Raw genomic sequence first — 18,386 nt, 5'->3', positions numbered from 1 at the left:
GTATTTACGACAAACATAGCATTGCCTAGCATCTAAGCTAACGATAGATCATTGAAATGCTACTGACCACTTTGGCCTGCTCAGTCAACGGCAGTCTTCTTCCACAAGTGATAATCACAGTCATGAATGCTATAACAGCTTCTTAAATCAACTTTATCCATTTGCTCAACTTTTCCAACGAAGAATGATGACGAAAAGACGTGTCGTCCAATGCTTGTGGCTGTGTCAACATTCGGAAACGCTGTAAGCCCGCAACTTCCGGTTTAACATGTCAAAATAAAAACATCGTATTGAAAAAGGAAATAAAGATGGCAGCATTTACACTGTCGCTTGTCCACAGAGGTTGAAAGATCACATGGTAAGTAACTTTCTTTTGCAGTTGCGCATTTTCATGCTCACAACAGTTCAAAACGTTTGCAGTTCAACTTTCAAAATTCAGCATTATTACCCTTGTAAAATTAAACAGAAGTCAGATTGTATAGGAAATATTTCCATTTCTAATAAAGCCTTAAACCCTACTGGACCGCCATGATTAAAATATTTAAAGTAAAACTGGATTTCACACGTTTGAAGATATATTAGAGTTGCATGAATTCTCCACATCAGTGGACCACAAATCAATTTTGCACACTTAAGAGCTCATCCAAGTGGACGGTTGTCCACCACATGACTGACATTGAGCCTTTTCCACATGGCCTTTAGAGACATTCGCAGAAAGGGTTATTAGAGGTTATGCGGTCCAGCAGGACTCCAGCAAGTTTTTTTTTTTTTTTTTTTTTTTTTTTTTTTTTTTTATAGGACTCCAGCAAGTATCGGGCAAGTCTTCAATTTCAAAGTGTGCTGAAGAAACGGAAGCACTACTGTGGGTGGTGTCTGCTGCCCACTGCTGGAAACCGTAAGTACTGCACTAGAAGAGTCTCAGGAATTTAATGTGGTCACAAAAAAAACAAAAACACAATGCTATTGTTTAACTGTATGCAAACCACGTTATGCTTTGTGTGGGACTTCAAGGAGCAATAATGAGGGTGGTGTTAAAAGGATTTGAACTTTTTTCTGTTGACAGAGAATCTACAGTAAAAAAAAAGAAAAAAAAAAAGATTTGAACAGATCTTCAAGGTCTAAAAGATCTATGACTGCAAGTTTACCTACAAGACATTTTGACAATGACATCATGCTTATCAAGGTAGCAGAGGTTTGAACATGTACTTTCTAAAAAAAAGTAAAACATTACTCATGTTTAGTCTAAACTTTAGATTTTGCTAAAATTTCTGCACTTTCATTGCTTTCTCAAAACATTATTTTGACTTACTTTCATTATCAGCTCTTTGTAGTGTCATTTATGAACTAAAAGTGCATATTGAGTTGATACCAACATGCTTGTGCTCAACATTGACTACATGAAAAAGACACGCTCCAACAATTCGTCCACGGCTTTATTTTAAAACAGATTCCAGACATTTAAGTCCACCCATATAAACACATTCAACTGTTTAACTCTTTTACTGCCAAACGTTATTAAAAAAAAAAAAAACAACCCCCAATGCCAGCGGATTTCAAGCATTTCAACTCATTTTTCGAAGCAAACTGAATATTGTGTTCTTTTGCTACATAATCAACATGGTACCACATTAAAGATCGCATTCCATTCTTTCATTCGAAAAAAAAAGTATGCTTCTACTTTATTCCGTTGTTTTGTAATCACCATTTGAAAATAGGTCATTTGAGTGACATTGAGAGAAAATTGAAAAGAAAAGATATTTTCCCCACAACAGTGACTTTGATACTAATATTTTTTGTTTAGTGACGCTCCGTCAAATTAGGTTTAATGTTACAAAGGCTTTGATCATTCACGTCAGCCTTGAAAACGTTTTATTTCATCAGATTGCGTCATGCTTAATTGTAATTCGCAGCTCTAGTTAGGGCCCGAGCAGCTACTGCTGCCATCTGCTGGCCATAGTTAGCTGGTGCTTTTGATTTCACAACTCATTGACTCGGCTGCGCTGCACTTGGACGTTGCACTGATATATTCCCCCCCGCAAAAAAAGAAAAAGTAGTTGACGTCACTTAACGTTTATGGCAACATACATCGTGATTTTACTAAACGGTATTAAACGTTTTTGGCGGTCAAAGAGTTAACAGCTACCTGAAGATTTTTTTTACTCCTCTCCTTCTTCGCCGTCGCCATCGACAGAGTCGACTCCCACCTCCTCGTAATCCTTCTCCAGAGCAGCCATGTCTTCTCTGGCCTCGGAGAACTCGCCCTCCTCCATGCCCTCGCCCACGTACCAGTGAACAAAGGCGCGCTTGGCGTACATCAGGTCAAACTTGTGGTCGAGCCGAGCCCAGGCCTCTGCTACCGCCGTGGTGTTGCTCAGCATGCACACGGCCCTCTGGACCTTGGCCAGGTCTCCACCGGGAACCACAGTGGGCGGCTGGTAGTTGATGCCCACCTTGAAACCGGTGGGGCACCAGTCCACAAACTGGATGGAGCGCTTGGTTTTGATGGTGCCGATGGCGGCGTTGACGTCTTTGGGGACCACGTCGCCGCGGTACAGAAGGCAGCACGCCATGTATTTGCCGTGACGCGGGTCGCACTTCACCATCTGATTGGCCGGCTCGAAGCAGGCGTTGGTGATTTCCGCCACCGACAGCTGCTCGTGATACGCCTTCTCGGCCGAAATGACCGGGGCGTAGGTCGCCAGGGGGAAGTGGATGCGAGGATACGGCACCAGGTTTGTCTGGAATTCCGTCAGATCCACGTTGAGGGCGCCGTCGAAGCGGAGGGAGGCGGTGATGGACGAGACGATCTGACTGATCAGCCTGTTCAGGTTGGTGTAAGTCGGGCGCTCGATGTCGAGGTTCCTTCGGCAAATATCGTAAATGGCCTCGTTATCCACCATGAAGGCACAGTCGGAATGCTCGAGGGTGGTGTGGGTGGTCAGGATGGAGTTGTAGGGCTCCACCACAGCGGTGGACACCTGGGGGGCCGGGTAGATGGAGAACTCCAACTTGGACTTTTTGCCGTAGTCGACCGACAGACGCTCCATCAGGAGGGACGTGAAACCAGAGCCAGTGCCGCCTCCGAAGCTGTGAAACACCAGGAAGCCCTGGAGACCGGTGCACTGGTCGGCCTGGACACACAAAAAGGACACTTTAAAAAAAAATAATAATAATAATAATTACAACTACAATGGCAACCAGTTGTTCAAAAGCCTTCTCCAATTTCTAAGAATTAGCCAGGACAAAAAAAAAAAAAAAAAAGTTGATTGACGCTCAGTTTGTGTATTTATTAACTCATTCACTCCCAGCCATTTTCATGTTCTATTGCTATAAAAACATGGAACCTACCAATAGAAAAATGTCTCTTCTTTCATCAGGAAAAAAAAGAACACGGTATATTTTTTTATCCGTTAGAATTAGCGTTAGAATTAGCTAAGTTTCATCATTATTCACAAACCTGCTGAAAATACTTGGAAATAACTACCATCGCTTTAAGCGACCACTTCAGGTCAGAAACTGCATCAAAGCCTTCATACAAAAACCCTAGCAAAAAAAAAACTAAAAAACGTATAAATACGTTTTTGGGAGTGAATGAGTTAATTGAGCTTGACGTAATTCATACCATGTCCATTAGGGGTGTTAAAAAAAAATCGATTCGGCAATATATCGTGATACTACAGCACGCAATTCTCGAATCGATTCAATAGGCAGCCGAATCGATTTTTTAACATCCATTTTTGACGGAAAAATATTCAACAAAACGTCTAACTTTCACACCTTAAGCATGGAAGAATGTTATATTAATGGAACATTAGGCCTTAATATTTTATTTCAACGCTGTTCAAACATGAAAAATGTTACAACCCGTTTGTTACCGTAGCTTACAGTTATAAGACAAATCATCAGTCAATAAATAATACATTTTCATACAAATCTTACAGTGTACATGTATAAGTTTACTGAACGGTATTTTCTAAATTGGGTAAAAAAAAAATCGTAACAATCGACTTGTAAATTCATATCGGGATTAATCGAATCGAATCGTGACCCATGAATCGTGATACGGATCGAATCGTCAGGTACTACGCAATTCACTCCCCTAATGTCCATACTGGTGACTGAAAACACACCTTCAAATCATCACCAATTCAAATGAATAAAAAAAGCCATTCATCTGTTGTGGCCCCGCAAAATCTTTGGGGAAAAAAAAAAATATCTACACTATTGTACCTAATAAAAACATACAGTAATAACATAAATAGAATGCAAATAAATATTGCATCACAATTTCCTGCTTTCTTGCCGATTCACATTATCCTTCTTCTGGTGTATGTGCCTTGGCCACCAGGGGGCAGTATAACACATTTAAAGGATAGGAGCTTTTGTGTAAAAATAGACGATTTTGTGTCCTCTCAAGCTCCTCTGCCACATGGGGTTCCACAGGGGTCAATTCTTGGCCCTCTTTTATGTGCAGCACAATTTGGTTCCCCTGTGGATTTTTAAATGTGCTATACAAATAAAGTTGATTGATTGATTTATTAAATAAACAAGTTTCACAAAAGAGGCAGTAAACGGCTGTATTATTGGGAGTTTGTCTGAGCGTCGGTTTTATTGTCTGTCTACACCACTGCTTTCAAATATCCAGTGTTTAAAGCAGGGGTGTCAAACTCACGTTAGCTTAGGGGCCGCATGGAGGAAAATATATTATCAAGTGGGCCGCATCGGAAAAAATAACGGTATATAACTTAAAAACAATTGCTGTCATTTATACGCAGATTTTCGTGGACCAGACCTAAATTACGGAGCTCAATTGTAATCATATTGTTCCGAAAAATAACACAAATGCAACACAGCAACACTTTGCCGGTATACATTCTGGACGCGTGAAATCGACCTGTTTTGCATATATATTGTTCCCAGAATGCATTGCATGGCGCAGTTAATGATGTTATAAGGACGTTTATCCTTGTCATATCTATTTGTGTTACCAGTAATTGAATTTGTGTCGTATTTAACACATTTATGTTGGTGTAGGATTACAAAAAAATAATAATAATTAAACAAACTGTAGTTAAAGTTGTGTGTAAAATAATGACATCCCGGACGACGATTCCCTGGACAAGTTGCATTGGTCATCTGAGGACTGCTTGTGAAATTACAAAGTTATATGTTTTGATTGTGGCTGGCTGATTAATTAGTCGGACATTACAAATTTTAAAAAAAAATTTTATTTTTATTTTTTTGACTTTACAAAATTATCTCGCGGGCCGGATTAAACCCATTTGCGGGCCTGATCCGGCCCGCGGGCCGTATGTTTGACAACCCTGGTTTAAAGGGTTGCAACAGGCTGCATTGATATTAATTCAGCAAATTTTCAGATGTTATGTAATTTAGTTAAATACATCACATAATGTGTAATTTGTCTTAGTTGTATGTTGATGCTGGGACTGGCAATTAGCTTGAGCAGGCACTTGGCAGCGTTTTCGAAGAACAGTTCACTCTCTGCTGATTGTTGTGAAGTTCACCGCCACCGCTTATAATTTGTATTTGCTCAACAACAACAACAACAGAAAATGGCAGAGCAGCAGATCATATCTTGAAAAAAAAAAAAACAAGAGTCATCTTTCATTTTGACACGGGTATCACGTTACAGACCAGTTTGCGAATCCTGTCCAGCACCAGGTCAATTATCTCCTTGCCAATGGTGTAGTGTCCGCGGGCGTAGTTGTTTGCGGCATCCTCTTTGCCAGTGATCAGCTGCTCAGGGTGGAACAACTGGCGGTAGGACCCAGTGCGCACCTCATCTAAGAATATATTAGAAATGAAATGAGTGAGACGTATACATAGCAGGCCACGAGCCATATACTGTGTAGGAGGACGAGTTACCGATGACCGTTGGCTCCAGGTCCACAAAAACAGCCCTGGGGACGTGTTTGCCCGCTCCAGTCTCACTGAAAAAGGTGTTGAAGGAATCATCGCCGCCGCCGATTGTCTTGTCGCTGGGCATCTGTCCGTCAGGCTGGATGCCGTGTTCCAGGCAGTACAGTTCCCAGCAGGCGTTGCCGATCTGGACTCCAGCCTGACCAACGTGGATGGAAATGCACTCGCGCTGTGGAGGGGGGAAAGATTTCACCATCAGAAACATTCAATTGTGCGTCCGAGTCTTTTCCATCACTGCGAATTGGGGATTACTGCAGACGAAAGGGGATTGGCTAGCCGAAATCGGCTTTACTCACCAAAAAGGAAATGCGGAAAGGTATTGTGTTAATATGAATCAAATAATATGAGCGCGTGCATGTAAAACTACACAACACGGAAAGAGCGTGACGAAATTGTCATTTTCCTGGATGGGAGCCATTTTGAAATAAACACTTTCCCGCCTCAAGAGACGAAAATGTAAAAAAAATAATAATAATTGCTTCAATTGTCAACGATTATTAAAGTAAGGCCCAATTATTTGTCCTCTATCTTCATTCACACTAAGACAGATTTCACATAACAAGAGCTTACCATGTTGTCTCGTTGTAGAAGTTGAAAGTTGATCCAAATTAGTGAACAGGGTGATGACGTCACGAAATCTCCGCCCCGGGTTCGGCAGTAAACTTTTTTTTTTTTTTTTTTTTTTAACTCTACTTTATTGAGGAATAATGGTCCGAACAAACGAACGAGAGTTCGCGTACTGAGAAAAATCAGTATTAAAAGAATAAAATAAAAACGAATCAAACCGATCCTTCAACTTCGCTGATAATTCAACAATAAAATGCAAGTGATATACACAAATGTGTGAAATAAGTTGTCCGCATAATGGTTCAACTTTCATACCAACAGTAGGAGTGAAATTTGAAGTCGTGTCGAAATCAACACGAATAAAACACGTGTGCCAAGTTTCGAGTGAAGCCACCTTTTATACAAAGTTGCGGGAGGGGTCGAAGGTTCTCATATTCAGAGCTCCAAGAGCTCGAGTAACAAGTCCGACGTTGAACCATGTTCACAGCTCTGATAAGTCGTCCTCGTCTGTTTTCAACAGCTGCACGCTCGTTTTCGCCACCACTTCGTCTGCCACTTGATAACACGTCAGAGAGGCGAGTTTCGAGCCGAACCGGGTTCGCCGAACCCCGAACTCCCAACAGAAAATGTTCCGGCGGGAAACATTTCAACGTGCCGCCCAGCGCCGAGTTTGTCGCGAGGGTCACCGGGATCCCCACAATGGGGAAGCTGCCTTACCGGGACACGGCGGACGGTCTCGATGCAGCCTTCATCGGGGTTCCGATTGATACTGGAACCTCCAACCGACCCGGAGCCAGGTGCTGTTCACAAGCCTCATGATTCGGTCATTTTTATGCCTTGGTGGCTCTGTATGGTTTTATACAAATGCATTTATTTGTACACATCGGCATTGCGTTATTCACATTAACTCATTCACTGCCATCCCAGTAAAAATGGATCTGTGACGTAGGGCTGCTCGATTATGGGAAATATACAAATTATTGTGATTATTTTTGGCAAAAGTTGAAATCACGATTATTCAAACGGTTATTTATGTTTTGGCACAAAACAAGAAAATGTTTAAGCGTTTAAAAATATGAGGACCAATTAAAAAAAAAAAAAAGAAACACTATAATTTATAATAATATATATTTATTTATATTGGCAAAAACGTGAAAGTTTGAGTGCAGCATGTGCACTGTGCAGTAGGGCAATATATATTTTTTTTTTTTGGTACAAAACAAGAACATTTTTAAACATAAAAAACTAATAAAAAAATATTAAGACAAATAAAATTATTTCAAAAACTATATGGAAGTTCCTTTTGGGTGAAAAAAAAATATCAAAAATGTTTAAGCGTTTAAAAATATTAGGACCAAATAAAAAAAAAATAGAAACACTATAATTTATAATAATAGATATTTATTTATATTGGCAAAAACGTGAAAGTTTGAGTGCAGCATGTGCACTGTGCAGTAGGGCAATATTTTTTTATTTTTTTATTTTTTGGTACAAAACAAGAACATTTTTAAACATAAAAAAATATTAAGACAAATAAAATTATTTCAAAAACTATATGGAAGTTCCTTTTGGGTGAAAAAAAAATATCCAAAATGTTTAAGCGTTTAAAAATATTAGGACCAAATAAAAAAAAAATAGAAACACTATAATTTATAATAATAGATATTTATTTATATTGGCAAAAACGTGAAAGTTTGAGTGCAGCATGTGCACTGTGCAGTAGGGCAATATTTTTTTATTTTTTTATTTTTTGGTACAAAACAAGAACATTTTTAAACATAAAAAAATATTAAGACAAATAAAATTATTTCAAAAACTATATGGAAGTTCCTTTTGGGTGAAAAAAAAATATCCAAAATGTTTAAGCGTTTAAAAATATTAGGACCAAATAAAAAAAAAATAGAAACACTATAATTTATAATAATAGATATTTATTTATATTGGCAAAAACGTGAAAGTTTGAGTGCAGCATGTGCACTGTGCAGAAGGGCAATATTTTTTTATTTTTTTATTTTTTGGTACAAAACAAGAACATTTTTAAACACAAAAAACAAATAAAAGAAAATATTAAGACAAATAAAATTTGAAAAACTATATTTATGTAAGTTCCTTTTGGATGGAAAAAAATATCAAATTGGTTATTTTAAAATTTAAAAAAGGTGCAAATGTATAAATTTAAACAACACTAATCTTTTTAGTTTATGATTATGCTGATTTTGTAATTGTGGAGTGTAATAATTGAAATTATAATTGAATTTCGATAAATTGCACAGCCCTACTTTGACGTGTATAGCTGTCAATGGGACTGAATGAGTTACCGGGCTATAGCAATGTATAATATCTTAAAGTGTAACATTATCATTTATTTATTTACATTTTTTATTTTTAGTGGTTGAATGTTATGCTTGATTAATTTCTGACTTGTGAGAGAAGCCTGCAGTGAGCTGTCTCGAATTCGGCTATTAAAAGTCTGCACCCTGGACTGTCACAGGGTGCATAAGCCACAAGAACATTCATACTCACAATAGCAATGAGCAGGGGGGAAAAAAAAAAAAAAAAAAAAAAAAAAAAGCAATGAGCAGGAACTCAACCAACGCTTTCTGCATGTAAGACTGGCAAATGTACCACTACAATCGACAGTCACCCGCATACCAAACACGATAGAAATTCTTCATTCCTGTACAAAATGGTCAGTTGTCCAGAGCTCAGTGAAATTGAAGCTTTAAGTTTGAATGAGATTCCCGTTCACCATCTCAGGTTCGGTCCGAGGCAAATCCGAGTGGAATCGGCCTTGTTGAGAGCCTATAACAGCGGCACCAGAGCTGCTCCTTTTGAGTCTCTCGTGGTGGCTGACATTGGGGATGTCAACGTGAATGTGTACGACCTGAAGGACACGTGCAGACGTATCAGGGAGACCTACAGAAAGGTGCTGGCCTCTGGCTGCATCCCTCTGACAATGGGTGAGTGTGCTTGGTAAATGACATAAATGACACTTTTTTTTTTTTTTTTTTTTTTCTTAAAGCTGCCGTGTGTAACTTTTTTTTTTGTTTAAAATAAATAAATAAATAATGGTGAAATTCTCAATTGAAATGACAGCTAAATTCCAACTCCACGACTGGATGAATTTTTCTGTATTTTATTTTGTACATTTTGTGTCGACCAAGGAGATTCCTGTGATGGCGTAGCGAAAATGATAGACGGAGGGGCGCATTTGACCTAGCAATGGGTTAGCACAGCCACTTGTCTCCAATGAACACATTCACTGCCAGCCCAGCAAAAAAAAAAAAAAAAAAAAAATGCATCATTTGACGTCTTTTTCCGTCCATGGCAGTGAATGAGTTAAAAAAAAAAAATAACTATAATGAAGCATATTAGTTTGCATATCTCTCAGGGAAGTAATAATGCAACTATTTGATCATCTGCTGTCCAGCTGTCCTTCAAAAAGAAAAAAAAATTCTGACTAAAAGCATTCTAGAAACACACAATGAGGAGGCGCAGGGGCTTGCAGGAGCCGACCTCGTATCAAACTGTTGTAATATCAGAATCGTAATCCCATCTATTTCTTCTGAAAAGATACTTCAAGCTCTTTATTTCCACCGCAGTTAACGTTTACTTTCAAACCAGGCGTAAAACAAATAGAATTACACCTTGCTCATTTCAAACACAACCTTAGGTGGTGTAACCCTTTAAGCGATATTTGGAGGGAAAAAAAGGGTGCATCAACACATGGAGGAAGACGCACACATGCGCACACGCACTGTATGTGTCAATACAGTAATGTAAATTTTGCATGATTGTTCCTGCGCTAACACACCCTAAAAGTTTGACAAAAAACGAGATGAACATTGTGACTCATTGGGCGCTGACAAATCACAATAAGGAACTTTTAAAGTGGAAGTCACCCAAAAATGTATTATTATTTTTTTTGACAATAATATGTTCTATGCAGCCTCACTAGTCTAAATATGGTATTCTGGTTAATATTGCATTAGTTGGGGCGGCCATTTTGCTACTTGCTGTCGACTGACGATGACGTCACAGTTGCTCAGGTCTCGCGTTAACAACCAATCACAGCTCAGCTTCAGAAAACAGGTGAGCTTGTGATTGGTTGTTGGCTGAGCCCTGAGCAACTGTGATGTCATCTTCAGTCGACAGCAAGTGGCAAAAATGCCTGCCCCCTCAGATGGATAAAAACAGCTGGGTTTTGCTGCATAACTCGTATTCCATAAATCTAATATTAACTCTTTCACTCGCCGCCATTTTCCCTGATGCGAACCCTTTTGCTCCTGTCTGTTTTTACTGGATTTTGACTGATTTTGCAAGATCCACAGAATGTTCTGTTCTATTGCTATAAAAAAACATATCCGTTTCCATTTTGCAGCAATTAGCATTAGAATATTGAATAAGTTGATATAGACATAGTTAATATAGAATAAGTTGCATCATTATTCACAAACCTGTTGAAAACACTGGCAAAAAGAGCTTGTTGCAAATGGCCCTGGCTGATCTCTTATACTCTTCTGCCACCTGCTGGCCGTTTTTTTGCAATAACTACCATTGCTTAAACAACCTCTTCATGTCAGAAGCTCTATCTTTATGCTCTAGCATTAAAAAAACAAAACAAAACAAAAAACCCAGATAAAAACGTATATGTTATTGGGAGTAAAGAACAAAGTATTGAAAAACGTATTTATACGTCTTTGGGTTTGAATGAGTTAATCAGAATGTTATGTTTTAGACTAGTGAGGTCCCATATAGCATTATTGTCAAGAAATGTTCACAGTTGACTTCCACTTGAAGGGATTTTTGAGACACAGCAGATAAACAATAGTTTTAGGACCTAGCGCAGACCCTTGGAGAAAAAAACGCCACGAGTGATCTTCAATTGTTCTGATTGCATGTTGTTGAAGTGCCAATACTGATATTTGTTATTACAGTTCCTTGTACTTTGTGGAAGATGGATCAAAATTTTTTTACAAATAGCCTACTGAGAAGAATGACATACTCAATTTGACCTTTGAACTTCGAAAAGACTCGGGTTTCTGCTGCATAGAACACAGTTGACCAAACGGCACTTTTTTTTTTGTTTTTTTTGCTGTCCAGGCGGAGATCACACAATTACATATCCTATTCTGCAAGCTGTTTGTGAGAAGTAAGTATTATGTCGCGAGGAAGCTGCAATTATTATTTTAATTAACAATAAAATCTTTGATTATCTTCTGTTAATTTCCACGAAGAAAATAATCTTTTGCAGTAAAGTGAAACCCAAGTCAGGTGAAATTGTCATACCTCCGAAAGCTTCATTTTTCAGAGGACTTGACGGGTTTTTTTGTTGTTGTTTTTTTGCCAGTTGGCGAATAGCTTTGATGCGTTACCGCTGGTGGCCAGAAGGTGGCAGTAAATTCACCAAGCATTGCACACTGAGCATATTCCCGAAGGTGTCTGGGACTAGAGAACGAGTCTGAGATCCACTTTTCTTAGTGTTGGCTTTCGTAAAATAAATTACTCCAAAAAACATGTTTTAATATTCCGGAATGACTTATAGTCTGATAAATACTGTATCAGTATAAGGAGACTCCATTCGAAGCTTTAAAACTCTTTCGTCATAACTTATTTATGTTAAGTCGTTTCCTATTCACTATTAACTCATTCACTGCCAATGACGACTATAGACGTCAAAAATCCAAGCAAACAGCCAGGGCAAATTTTGACAAGAAATTTGATTTTAGTTTTAGTTATTCATTGTTTTCATTCATAGTTATTAACTCATTAGCTCCCCAAAACGTATAAATACGTCATATTTTAAATGTTTTAAGTGTCCCAAAGACGTATTTATATGTTTGTTTGTTTGTTTTTTTTGTTTGTTTTTTATGCTAGAGCATAGAGAAGGCTTTGATAGAGTCTCTTGACTGCAGAAAATGGTTGAGTGGCAGCAGAGTATAAGAGATCAACCAGGCCATGTTAAAACAGGCTGATTTCCCCACAGTTCTAAGCAGAATTGTGAAAAATGATGAAACTTAGCTATGTTCTATTGCTAATTGCTGCATAGCCGAAACAGATAGGAATATACTTTTTTTTTTTTTCCCTGATAAAAGAAGAGACTCTAATGTCTCTTTTGGTAGGTTCCATATTTTTATAGCAATAGAACATTAATATTTCGCGGGCCTTGAAAAATCAGTCAAAATCCAGGAAAACACCTTAAAGTGAAAATGGTTGGGAGTGAATGAGTTAATCATTGTTGTTATGAATAACAACGATGACAACAATTTCATTGCTAAGTGCTGCCATCGTGCGTAGAACGGATTCCTGTTACCCTACAACACGGGCGTTGACGTTCTTGTGATCGGTCTTGGTCTTACTGAGACCACATACTGGGTCTCGGCCTCCAAAAGCCAATTTTAGTCGACTAAAATTGCTCTTTATTTTTGACTAAAATTGGATTAAAACTAAAATACAATCAGATGACTGAGTTATGACTAAGGCGTTAATTAAATTTAGTCAGACTATAACTAAAACTAAATTAAAATTTATTTATTTTTTAATTAAAATTGTAATTTTATTTATTTATTTATTTTTTTCAAAATTAACGCTGGCTGTTTGCTTGGATTTTTGACGTCTATAGTTGTCATTGGCAGCGAATGAGTTAAATATGGTTGACTTGTTTTTGCACTTGAGGGCAAGAACTACAATTGTTTGTATAATAATGTTAATATTAACTCATTCACTCCCAGCCATTTTCACTGAAGCTCGATTTTGACTGATTTTGTTTTGATTCGTGGGGGGATATATTTCTATTTGTTTCCGTTTTGCAGCAATTAGCATTAGAATATAGATCGGTTTCATCATTATTCACAAATCTGTTTAAAACTGTGGGGGAAAACGGCTTGTTGCAACATGGCCATGGTTGATCTCTTATACTCTGCTGCCACCTGCTGGCCGTTTTTGTAATAACTACCATTGCTTCAACCGTTAGCTTCAGTTTCATAGGCTGCATCAAAGCCTTCTGTATGCTCTAGCATAAAAAAAAATAAAAAAAAATAAAAAATCATTTAAAAAAACGTATAAATATAGAACAGAAATAAAAATATAAAATTGAACATATCTATACGTCTTTGGGAGCTAATGAGTTAATAAAGTTTTGTGGTGACAACAGAAAAAAAAACATATCCTAAAATAGATTGTTTGACTTGAGAAGTTTCTCCATATCGAGGTTATTTATGATCCTACCTTGTGCAAACACCAGATATGGACCCGTTGGGCTCATCCATGTGGACGCTCACTCTGACACCAGTGATGTGGTCTTGGGGGAAAAGATTGGCCACGGGACCCCATTCAGGCGATGCGTGGAGGAGGGCCTGCTGGACTGCAAGCGAGTGGTCCAGATCGGCTTGAGAGGTTCCGGCTACTCTCCTGATTCGTACCAGTGGAGTCGGGCGCAGGTTCATCCTTCATCTTATAATTGGCAACAATAATAATAATATGACAATGGTGGCATTCTGGGCAAGATATGAGCTGTTGTCCTTAGGCAGATTATTTTTTTGTCTTCGACTTTGCAAGAAAAATATGTGTTGGCGGCAATGGATTGAACTCATCATCAATTCGCTTTTTTTGTGCCATTTCTTCTGAAAAGAAGCTTCCAAAAGCTCTTATATCCACTGAAGTTGAAGTCTACTTTCACACCAGAACAATTGTTGAACGGTGTCCTGGTTCTTCCAATACTGACTCATTCACTCGCCGCCATTTTCACATTTCGCAATCCCGTTCGCTCCCGGCTGTTTGACTGGATTTTCACTGATTTTGCAAGGCCCACAAGAATATTGTGTTCTATTGCTATAAAAGCATGGAACCCATCAAAAGAAAGATTAAAGTCTCTTCTTTCATCAGGAAAAAAAAGTATGTTTCTATCTGCTTCCATTTTGCAGCAATTAGCATTAGAAGAGAGCTAAGTTTCATCAGTTTTCCCAAATCTATTTTAAAATTGTAAGTAATTGTCGAGCTTTTTTTCTAGACGGCCCTGGTTGATCTCCTTTGCTCTGCTGCCACCTGCTGGCCGTTTGTGTAATAACTACAATTTCTGCAACCGTTCTTTGCAGTTGAGGCTGCATCAAAGCCTTCAGTATGCTCTAGTCTAGCATAAAAACAAAACAAAACAAAAAAACATATAAATACGTCTTTGGGACACTTAGAACATAAAAAAAAAAAAACGTATTTACACGTTATTGGGAGCAAATGAGTTAAGAGTAGTCAAGCAGACCGAGAACTGATACACAGAGTCAATATTTGTTAGTGGTGAAACTGAAAGTACTTACTCTTAAAATTGTAATGTTCAAAAGTAGATTTAGTTGTTTATCAAGGCAAGGCCATGTTTTCAACCTGAGCCAAGATGCCTGCGGTGGTAAGTGGTAAAGATTTACGACACTTCAATCGAACCACATTGATAACATTCCTTTTATCATTTCATGTCACTTTATGAGACATAATGTTTAAGTCTGCAAGCTCCCTGATTAGTATTTTAAAACAAATACGTCTGTTTTCTAAGTGGAATATTGAACTGAAAGCTTTAGTTTCAGAAAATAGTTAAATGATCTTTTTTTTTTTTTTTTTTTACAGGGATTTCGGGTGGTTCAAGTAGAGGAATGCTGGTTCAAATCTCTGGCACCTCTCATGGATGAGGTCAGGGGTCAAATGGGAAGTGGCCCCGTATACTTGACTTTTGACATCGATGCTCTTGACCCAGGTTTTGCCCCTGGAACAGGGACACCTGAGATTGCTGGGCTCACTCCGATTCAGGTATATATTTTTTGTTTGTTTGTTTTTTTATCATTAACTGGTCTTAACACATATACACAAATCTCTGTTTTCATGTCTCCGACATGAAGGGAGTCGAGATTATCCGAGGCTGCCGTGGACTGAGTCTTGTGGGATGCGATCTGGTCGAGGTGTCTCCACCCTACGACACGACGGGTACTTGACCTATTTTTGTTATCTTTCAAAACGCCCGACGACCGACGTTCTAACCGCTGTTTATCATGTTTTTCTTTTCACAGGAAACACTGCCCTGACAGGTGCCAACCTCCTCTTTGAAATGTTGTGCGTCCTCCCAAATATGAAATACTACTGATCATAGACAACAAACTGGTGCCACAAAAGAAATGTTCCTATTTCTAAGATAAATGCTAATAAGTACACAATTTCAGTATTTTTATTTTGTGTATTTCGGTTATGTTAACAAGCAGCTAAAAAAAACAAAAATGAATGTGAACATGCATTTGTTTATTTATGCCATAAATCAGGGGTGTCCAAACTTTTTCATTTGAGGGCCACATACAGAAAATCCGAAGGACGCAAGGGCCACATCATGTTATGGAGCAAAATTGTGTTTAGTCCTAAAAATTGCACAAATAATTTATTTGTGCTTTTGCATATTTACAAAAATGCTACAGTATATAAACCAATTTATTTGTAATATGGCAGTAGGGTTATTATTAGGGGTGTGAATTGCCTAGTACCTGACGATTCGATTCGTATCACGATTCACAGGTCACGATTCGATTCGATACCGATTAATCCCGATACGAATGGTCACGATTCGATACCGATTAATCCCGATACGAATTTATAAATCGATTGTTGCGATTTTTTTCCATTCAAATTTAGAAAATACTATCAGTAAATTTGTACATGTACACTGTAAGATTTGTATGAATATATTTATCTAAAACTTGAGGCTTATAACCGTGAGCCACTGTACACAAACAGTTTGCAATCTGTTTCACATTTGAACAGCATTAAAATAAAAATATTAAGGCTTAATGTGCCGTTCATATAACATTTTTCCATGCTCAAGGTGTGAATCCTAAAAAAAAAAAAAAAAAATCGATTCTGCCGATTATTGAATCGATTCGAGAATCGCGCGATGTAGTATCGCGATATATCGCCGAATCGATTTTTTTTTTTAACACCCCTAGTTATTATAGTTTTGGAATTTTTCATTTTAGTTAGTTTTTATTAGTTTTCAGGGTGGTTCTGATAGTTTTATTAGTTTTAGTTCTTTAATAAATGCTTAGTTTTAGGTTAGTTTCAGTGTTAATTTTAGTTGTTTTTTTTCATGTGAATTACTTGTGCGCAATATTTAAAAAAAAAACACCATGGACGCGGCGTCATTATTTCGGTTTATATCAAAATAAATCTACTAAAAGTCACATTTAAAATAATCCCAAAAGGCTCATGCGTTAAATTAATTACCAAAGACTAAAACAAAGGACACTTTTGCTATAATTATAGTAAGTTTTATTTTAGTTTTGTAAACACAAAAATGAATTTCAGTTAGTTTTCTTTTTTAAAAAGCATCTTCGTTTTTATTTTATTTTGTTAACGAAATTGTTTTTTGAATTTTAATTTCTTCGCTAGTTTTAGTTAACTAAAATAACCTTTAATAGCACCTGTTTTTCAACACCCTCCCTTCTTACTTTGACCATCTCCAAACATGTTTGTTTTTATTTTATTTGAACTGAGTCAAATGCCATTTTTAGCATATGTCGCGGGCCACTAAAAAAATGGACGGCGGGCCGCAAATGGCCCCCGGGCCGTCGTTTGGACACCGCTGCCATAAATGTATTTCTGGAATAACTTTGCAAACATTTTGTGCTGTGTTTCTTCATTTTCTTGAAAGGCATTTACAGTACTTTGTATTGAATTGATTGTGGAGAATTAAGAGATGGTGTGATGAGAACGGTGTATTTGTTGATATATTCACTGTTGGTTTATGGGAGGTGAGGAAGATTCAAATAATCCAATTCCAAATTCTGTGGTGAAAAAAAAACAAAAACCTTAAAGAAATAAAGAGGGGAACTCTCCTGTGAGTGGCTCTGTTTGTGTCTTGTCGATTCGAAAGCATATCCAACTCGAAAGGGCGTTGACCACCACGGAGAGCGTCAACATGTCACGTGACTTACTCTCTTATCACAGCTGCTTCCTGCAGCTGCCAAGTGCTGAGTCCAGTCTCGCTTGGACCGGACCAGAACATGTATTGTTATTTTCTACGGAGCCCCTAAGGTGACATGGTAGAAAAAAAAACAACTTTCCGTTCCCTCGCCGCAAAATTGTTTTTTTCGCCTACCATGTCACCTTCGCTGGGCCGTAAACACTTCCGGGTCATCTTCCATGTGAACAAAACCGACGTGTAAACAAAGCAGTGGAAAAATACATGCTCCATCCTAGTCGCTTTGGGAAAGCTTTCCCACTGTTTTGTTTCATGTTTACCAACGTTCCATCCTCGTCGCGTTTGTTCACATGGAAGATGACCCGGAAGTGTTTACGGCGCAGCTAAGGTGACATGGTAAGCGAAAAAAACAACTTTGCGTTCCCTCGCACCTCGCAATCTTTGCGAGGGCACGCAAAGTTTTTTTGCGAGGGCACGCAAAGTTGTTTTTTTTTCTACCATGTGACCTTCGGGGCTCCGTAATTTTCAGCGCCGTACCAGGTAGAACATAAGACTTTTTTTTTTTTTTTTTTTTTTTTAAATCCCGTTCGAACTCACAGGTGGGATCGGGTCATGGGCATGGAAGAGGATTTAATTGGTCACCAGTCATCACGGGGCACATACAGACAAGCCTTCTCAACAATGGGAAATTTCGAGCTTTCAATTGACCTTCAACCTGACATGTAAGATTTTGGATTATGTGAACAAACTGGAATAGTAAATTCACCCAAACACCTCAGAATGGTTCGATTTGAGCCAAGGACCTTTGTGATTATGCTTGGATTTAATCTGAAATATTGCAGGTTGACTACTCCCATGATTAACAAACTGCTGGTCACTAGCGTGATGGACGAGAATAATTTAATTTCAAGGGCTCTAAAATGGGTAATCTTTCAAA

General features: G+C 38.2%; 2 protein-coding genes across 4 annotated transcripts; one reads left to right on the top strand and one right to left on the bottom strand.

The window, feature by feature from the left end:
- Window positions 1–1,416: 1,416 nt before the first annotated feature.
- LOC144013335 (tubulin alpha-1B chain-like) lies at window positions 1,417–7,294 on the bottom strand. 3 transcript variants are annotated; one of them, XM_077512053.1, is made up of 4 exons: window positions 7,225–7,294; window positions 5,887–6,109; window positions 5,656–5,804; window positions 1,417–3,131 (listed from the first exon to the last, which is right to left on the bottom strand). In XM_077512053.1, the coding sequence occupies exons 2-4, from the start codon at window positions 6,005–6,007 to the stop codon at window positions 2,157–2,159; spliced, it is 1,245 nt and encodes a 414-aa protein (XP_077368179.1). In that variant the 5' UTR covers window positions 6,008–6,109; window positions 7,225–7,294; the 3' UTR covers window positions 1,417–2,156. The 3 variants fall into 3 exon arrangements, with proteins under 3 accessions (XP_077368179.1, XP_077368178.1, XP_077368180.1); XM_077512052.1 differs by having other exon boundaries at window positions 6,511–7,288; XM_077512054.1 differs by lacking the exon at window positions 7,225–7,294 and adding an exon at window positions 6,237–6,363.
- On the top strand, window positions 6,913–17,368 carry agmat (agmatinase (putative)). The gene is made up of 7 exons (XM_077512056.1): window positions 6,913–7,304; window positions 9,265–9,467; window positions 11,611–11,659; window positions 13,751–13,946; window positions 15,118–15,297; window positions 15,387–15,471; window positions 15,555–17,368. Exons 1-7 carry the CDS (start codon window positions 6,985–6,987, stop codon window positions 15,626–15,628), a joined length of 1,107 nt encoding a protein of 368 aa, XP_077368182.1. The 5' UTR covers window positions 6,913–6,984; the 3' UTR covers window positions 15,629–17,368.
- The last annotated feature ends 1,018 nt before the right edge of the window (window positions 17,369–18,386 follow it).

The sequence above is a fragment of the Festucalex cinctus genome, chromosome 2, assembly GCF_051991245.1.
Source record: "Festucalex cinctus isolate MCC-2025b chromosome 2, RoL_Fcin_1.0, whole genome shotgun sequence".
In the NCBI taxonomy this organism is placed as follows: Eukaryota; Metazoa; Chordata; class Actinopteri; order Syngnathiformes; family Syngnathidae; genus Festucalex; species Festucalex cinctus.
The sequence above is the reverse complement of the archived record's forward strand: the minus strand, read 5'-3'. Positions and strand labels throughout refer to the sequence as shown.

Excerpts from the sequence above, each read along its gene's own strand:
- LOC144013335 (XM_077512052.1), bottom strand. Across the intron at positions 5,805-5,886 it reads CCTGGAGCCAACGGTCATCG|ATGAGGTGCGCACTGGGTCC; the intron begins GTAACTCGTCCT and ends ATATATTCTTAG. Across the intron at positions 3,132-5,655 it reads TGGACAGGATTCGCAAACTG|GCCGACCAGTGCACCGGTCT; the intron begins GTCTGTAACGTG and ends TTGTGTGTCCAG.
- agmat (XM_077512056.1), top strand. The coding sequence starts at position 6,985 with ATGTTCACAGCTCTGATAAGTCGTCCTCGTCTGTTTTCAACAGCTGCA. Across the intron at positions 7,305-9,264 it reads TCCAACCGACCCGGAGCCAG|GTTCGGTCCGAGGCAAATCC; the intron begins GTGCTGTTCACA and ends TCACCATCTCAG. Across the intron at positions 11,660-13,750 it reads CTGCAAGCTGTTTGTGAGAA|ATATGGACCCGTTGGGCTCA; the intron begins GTAAGTATTATG and ends TGCAAACACCAG.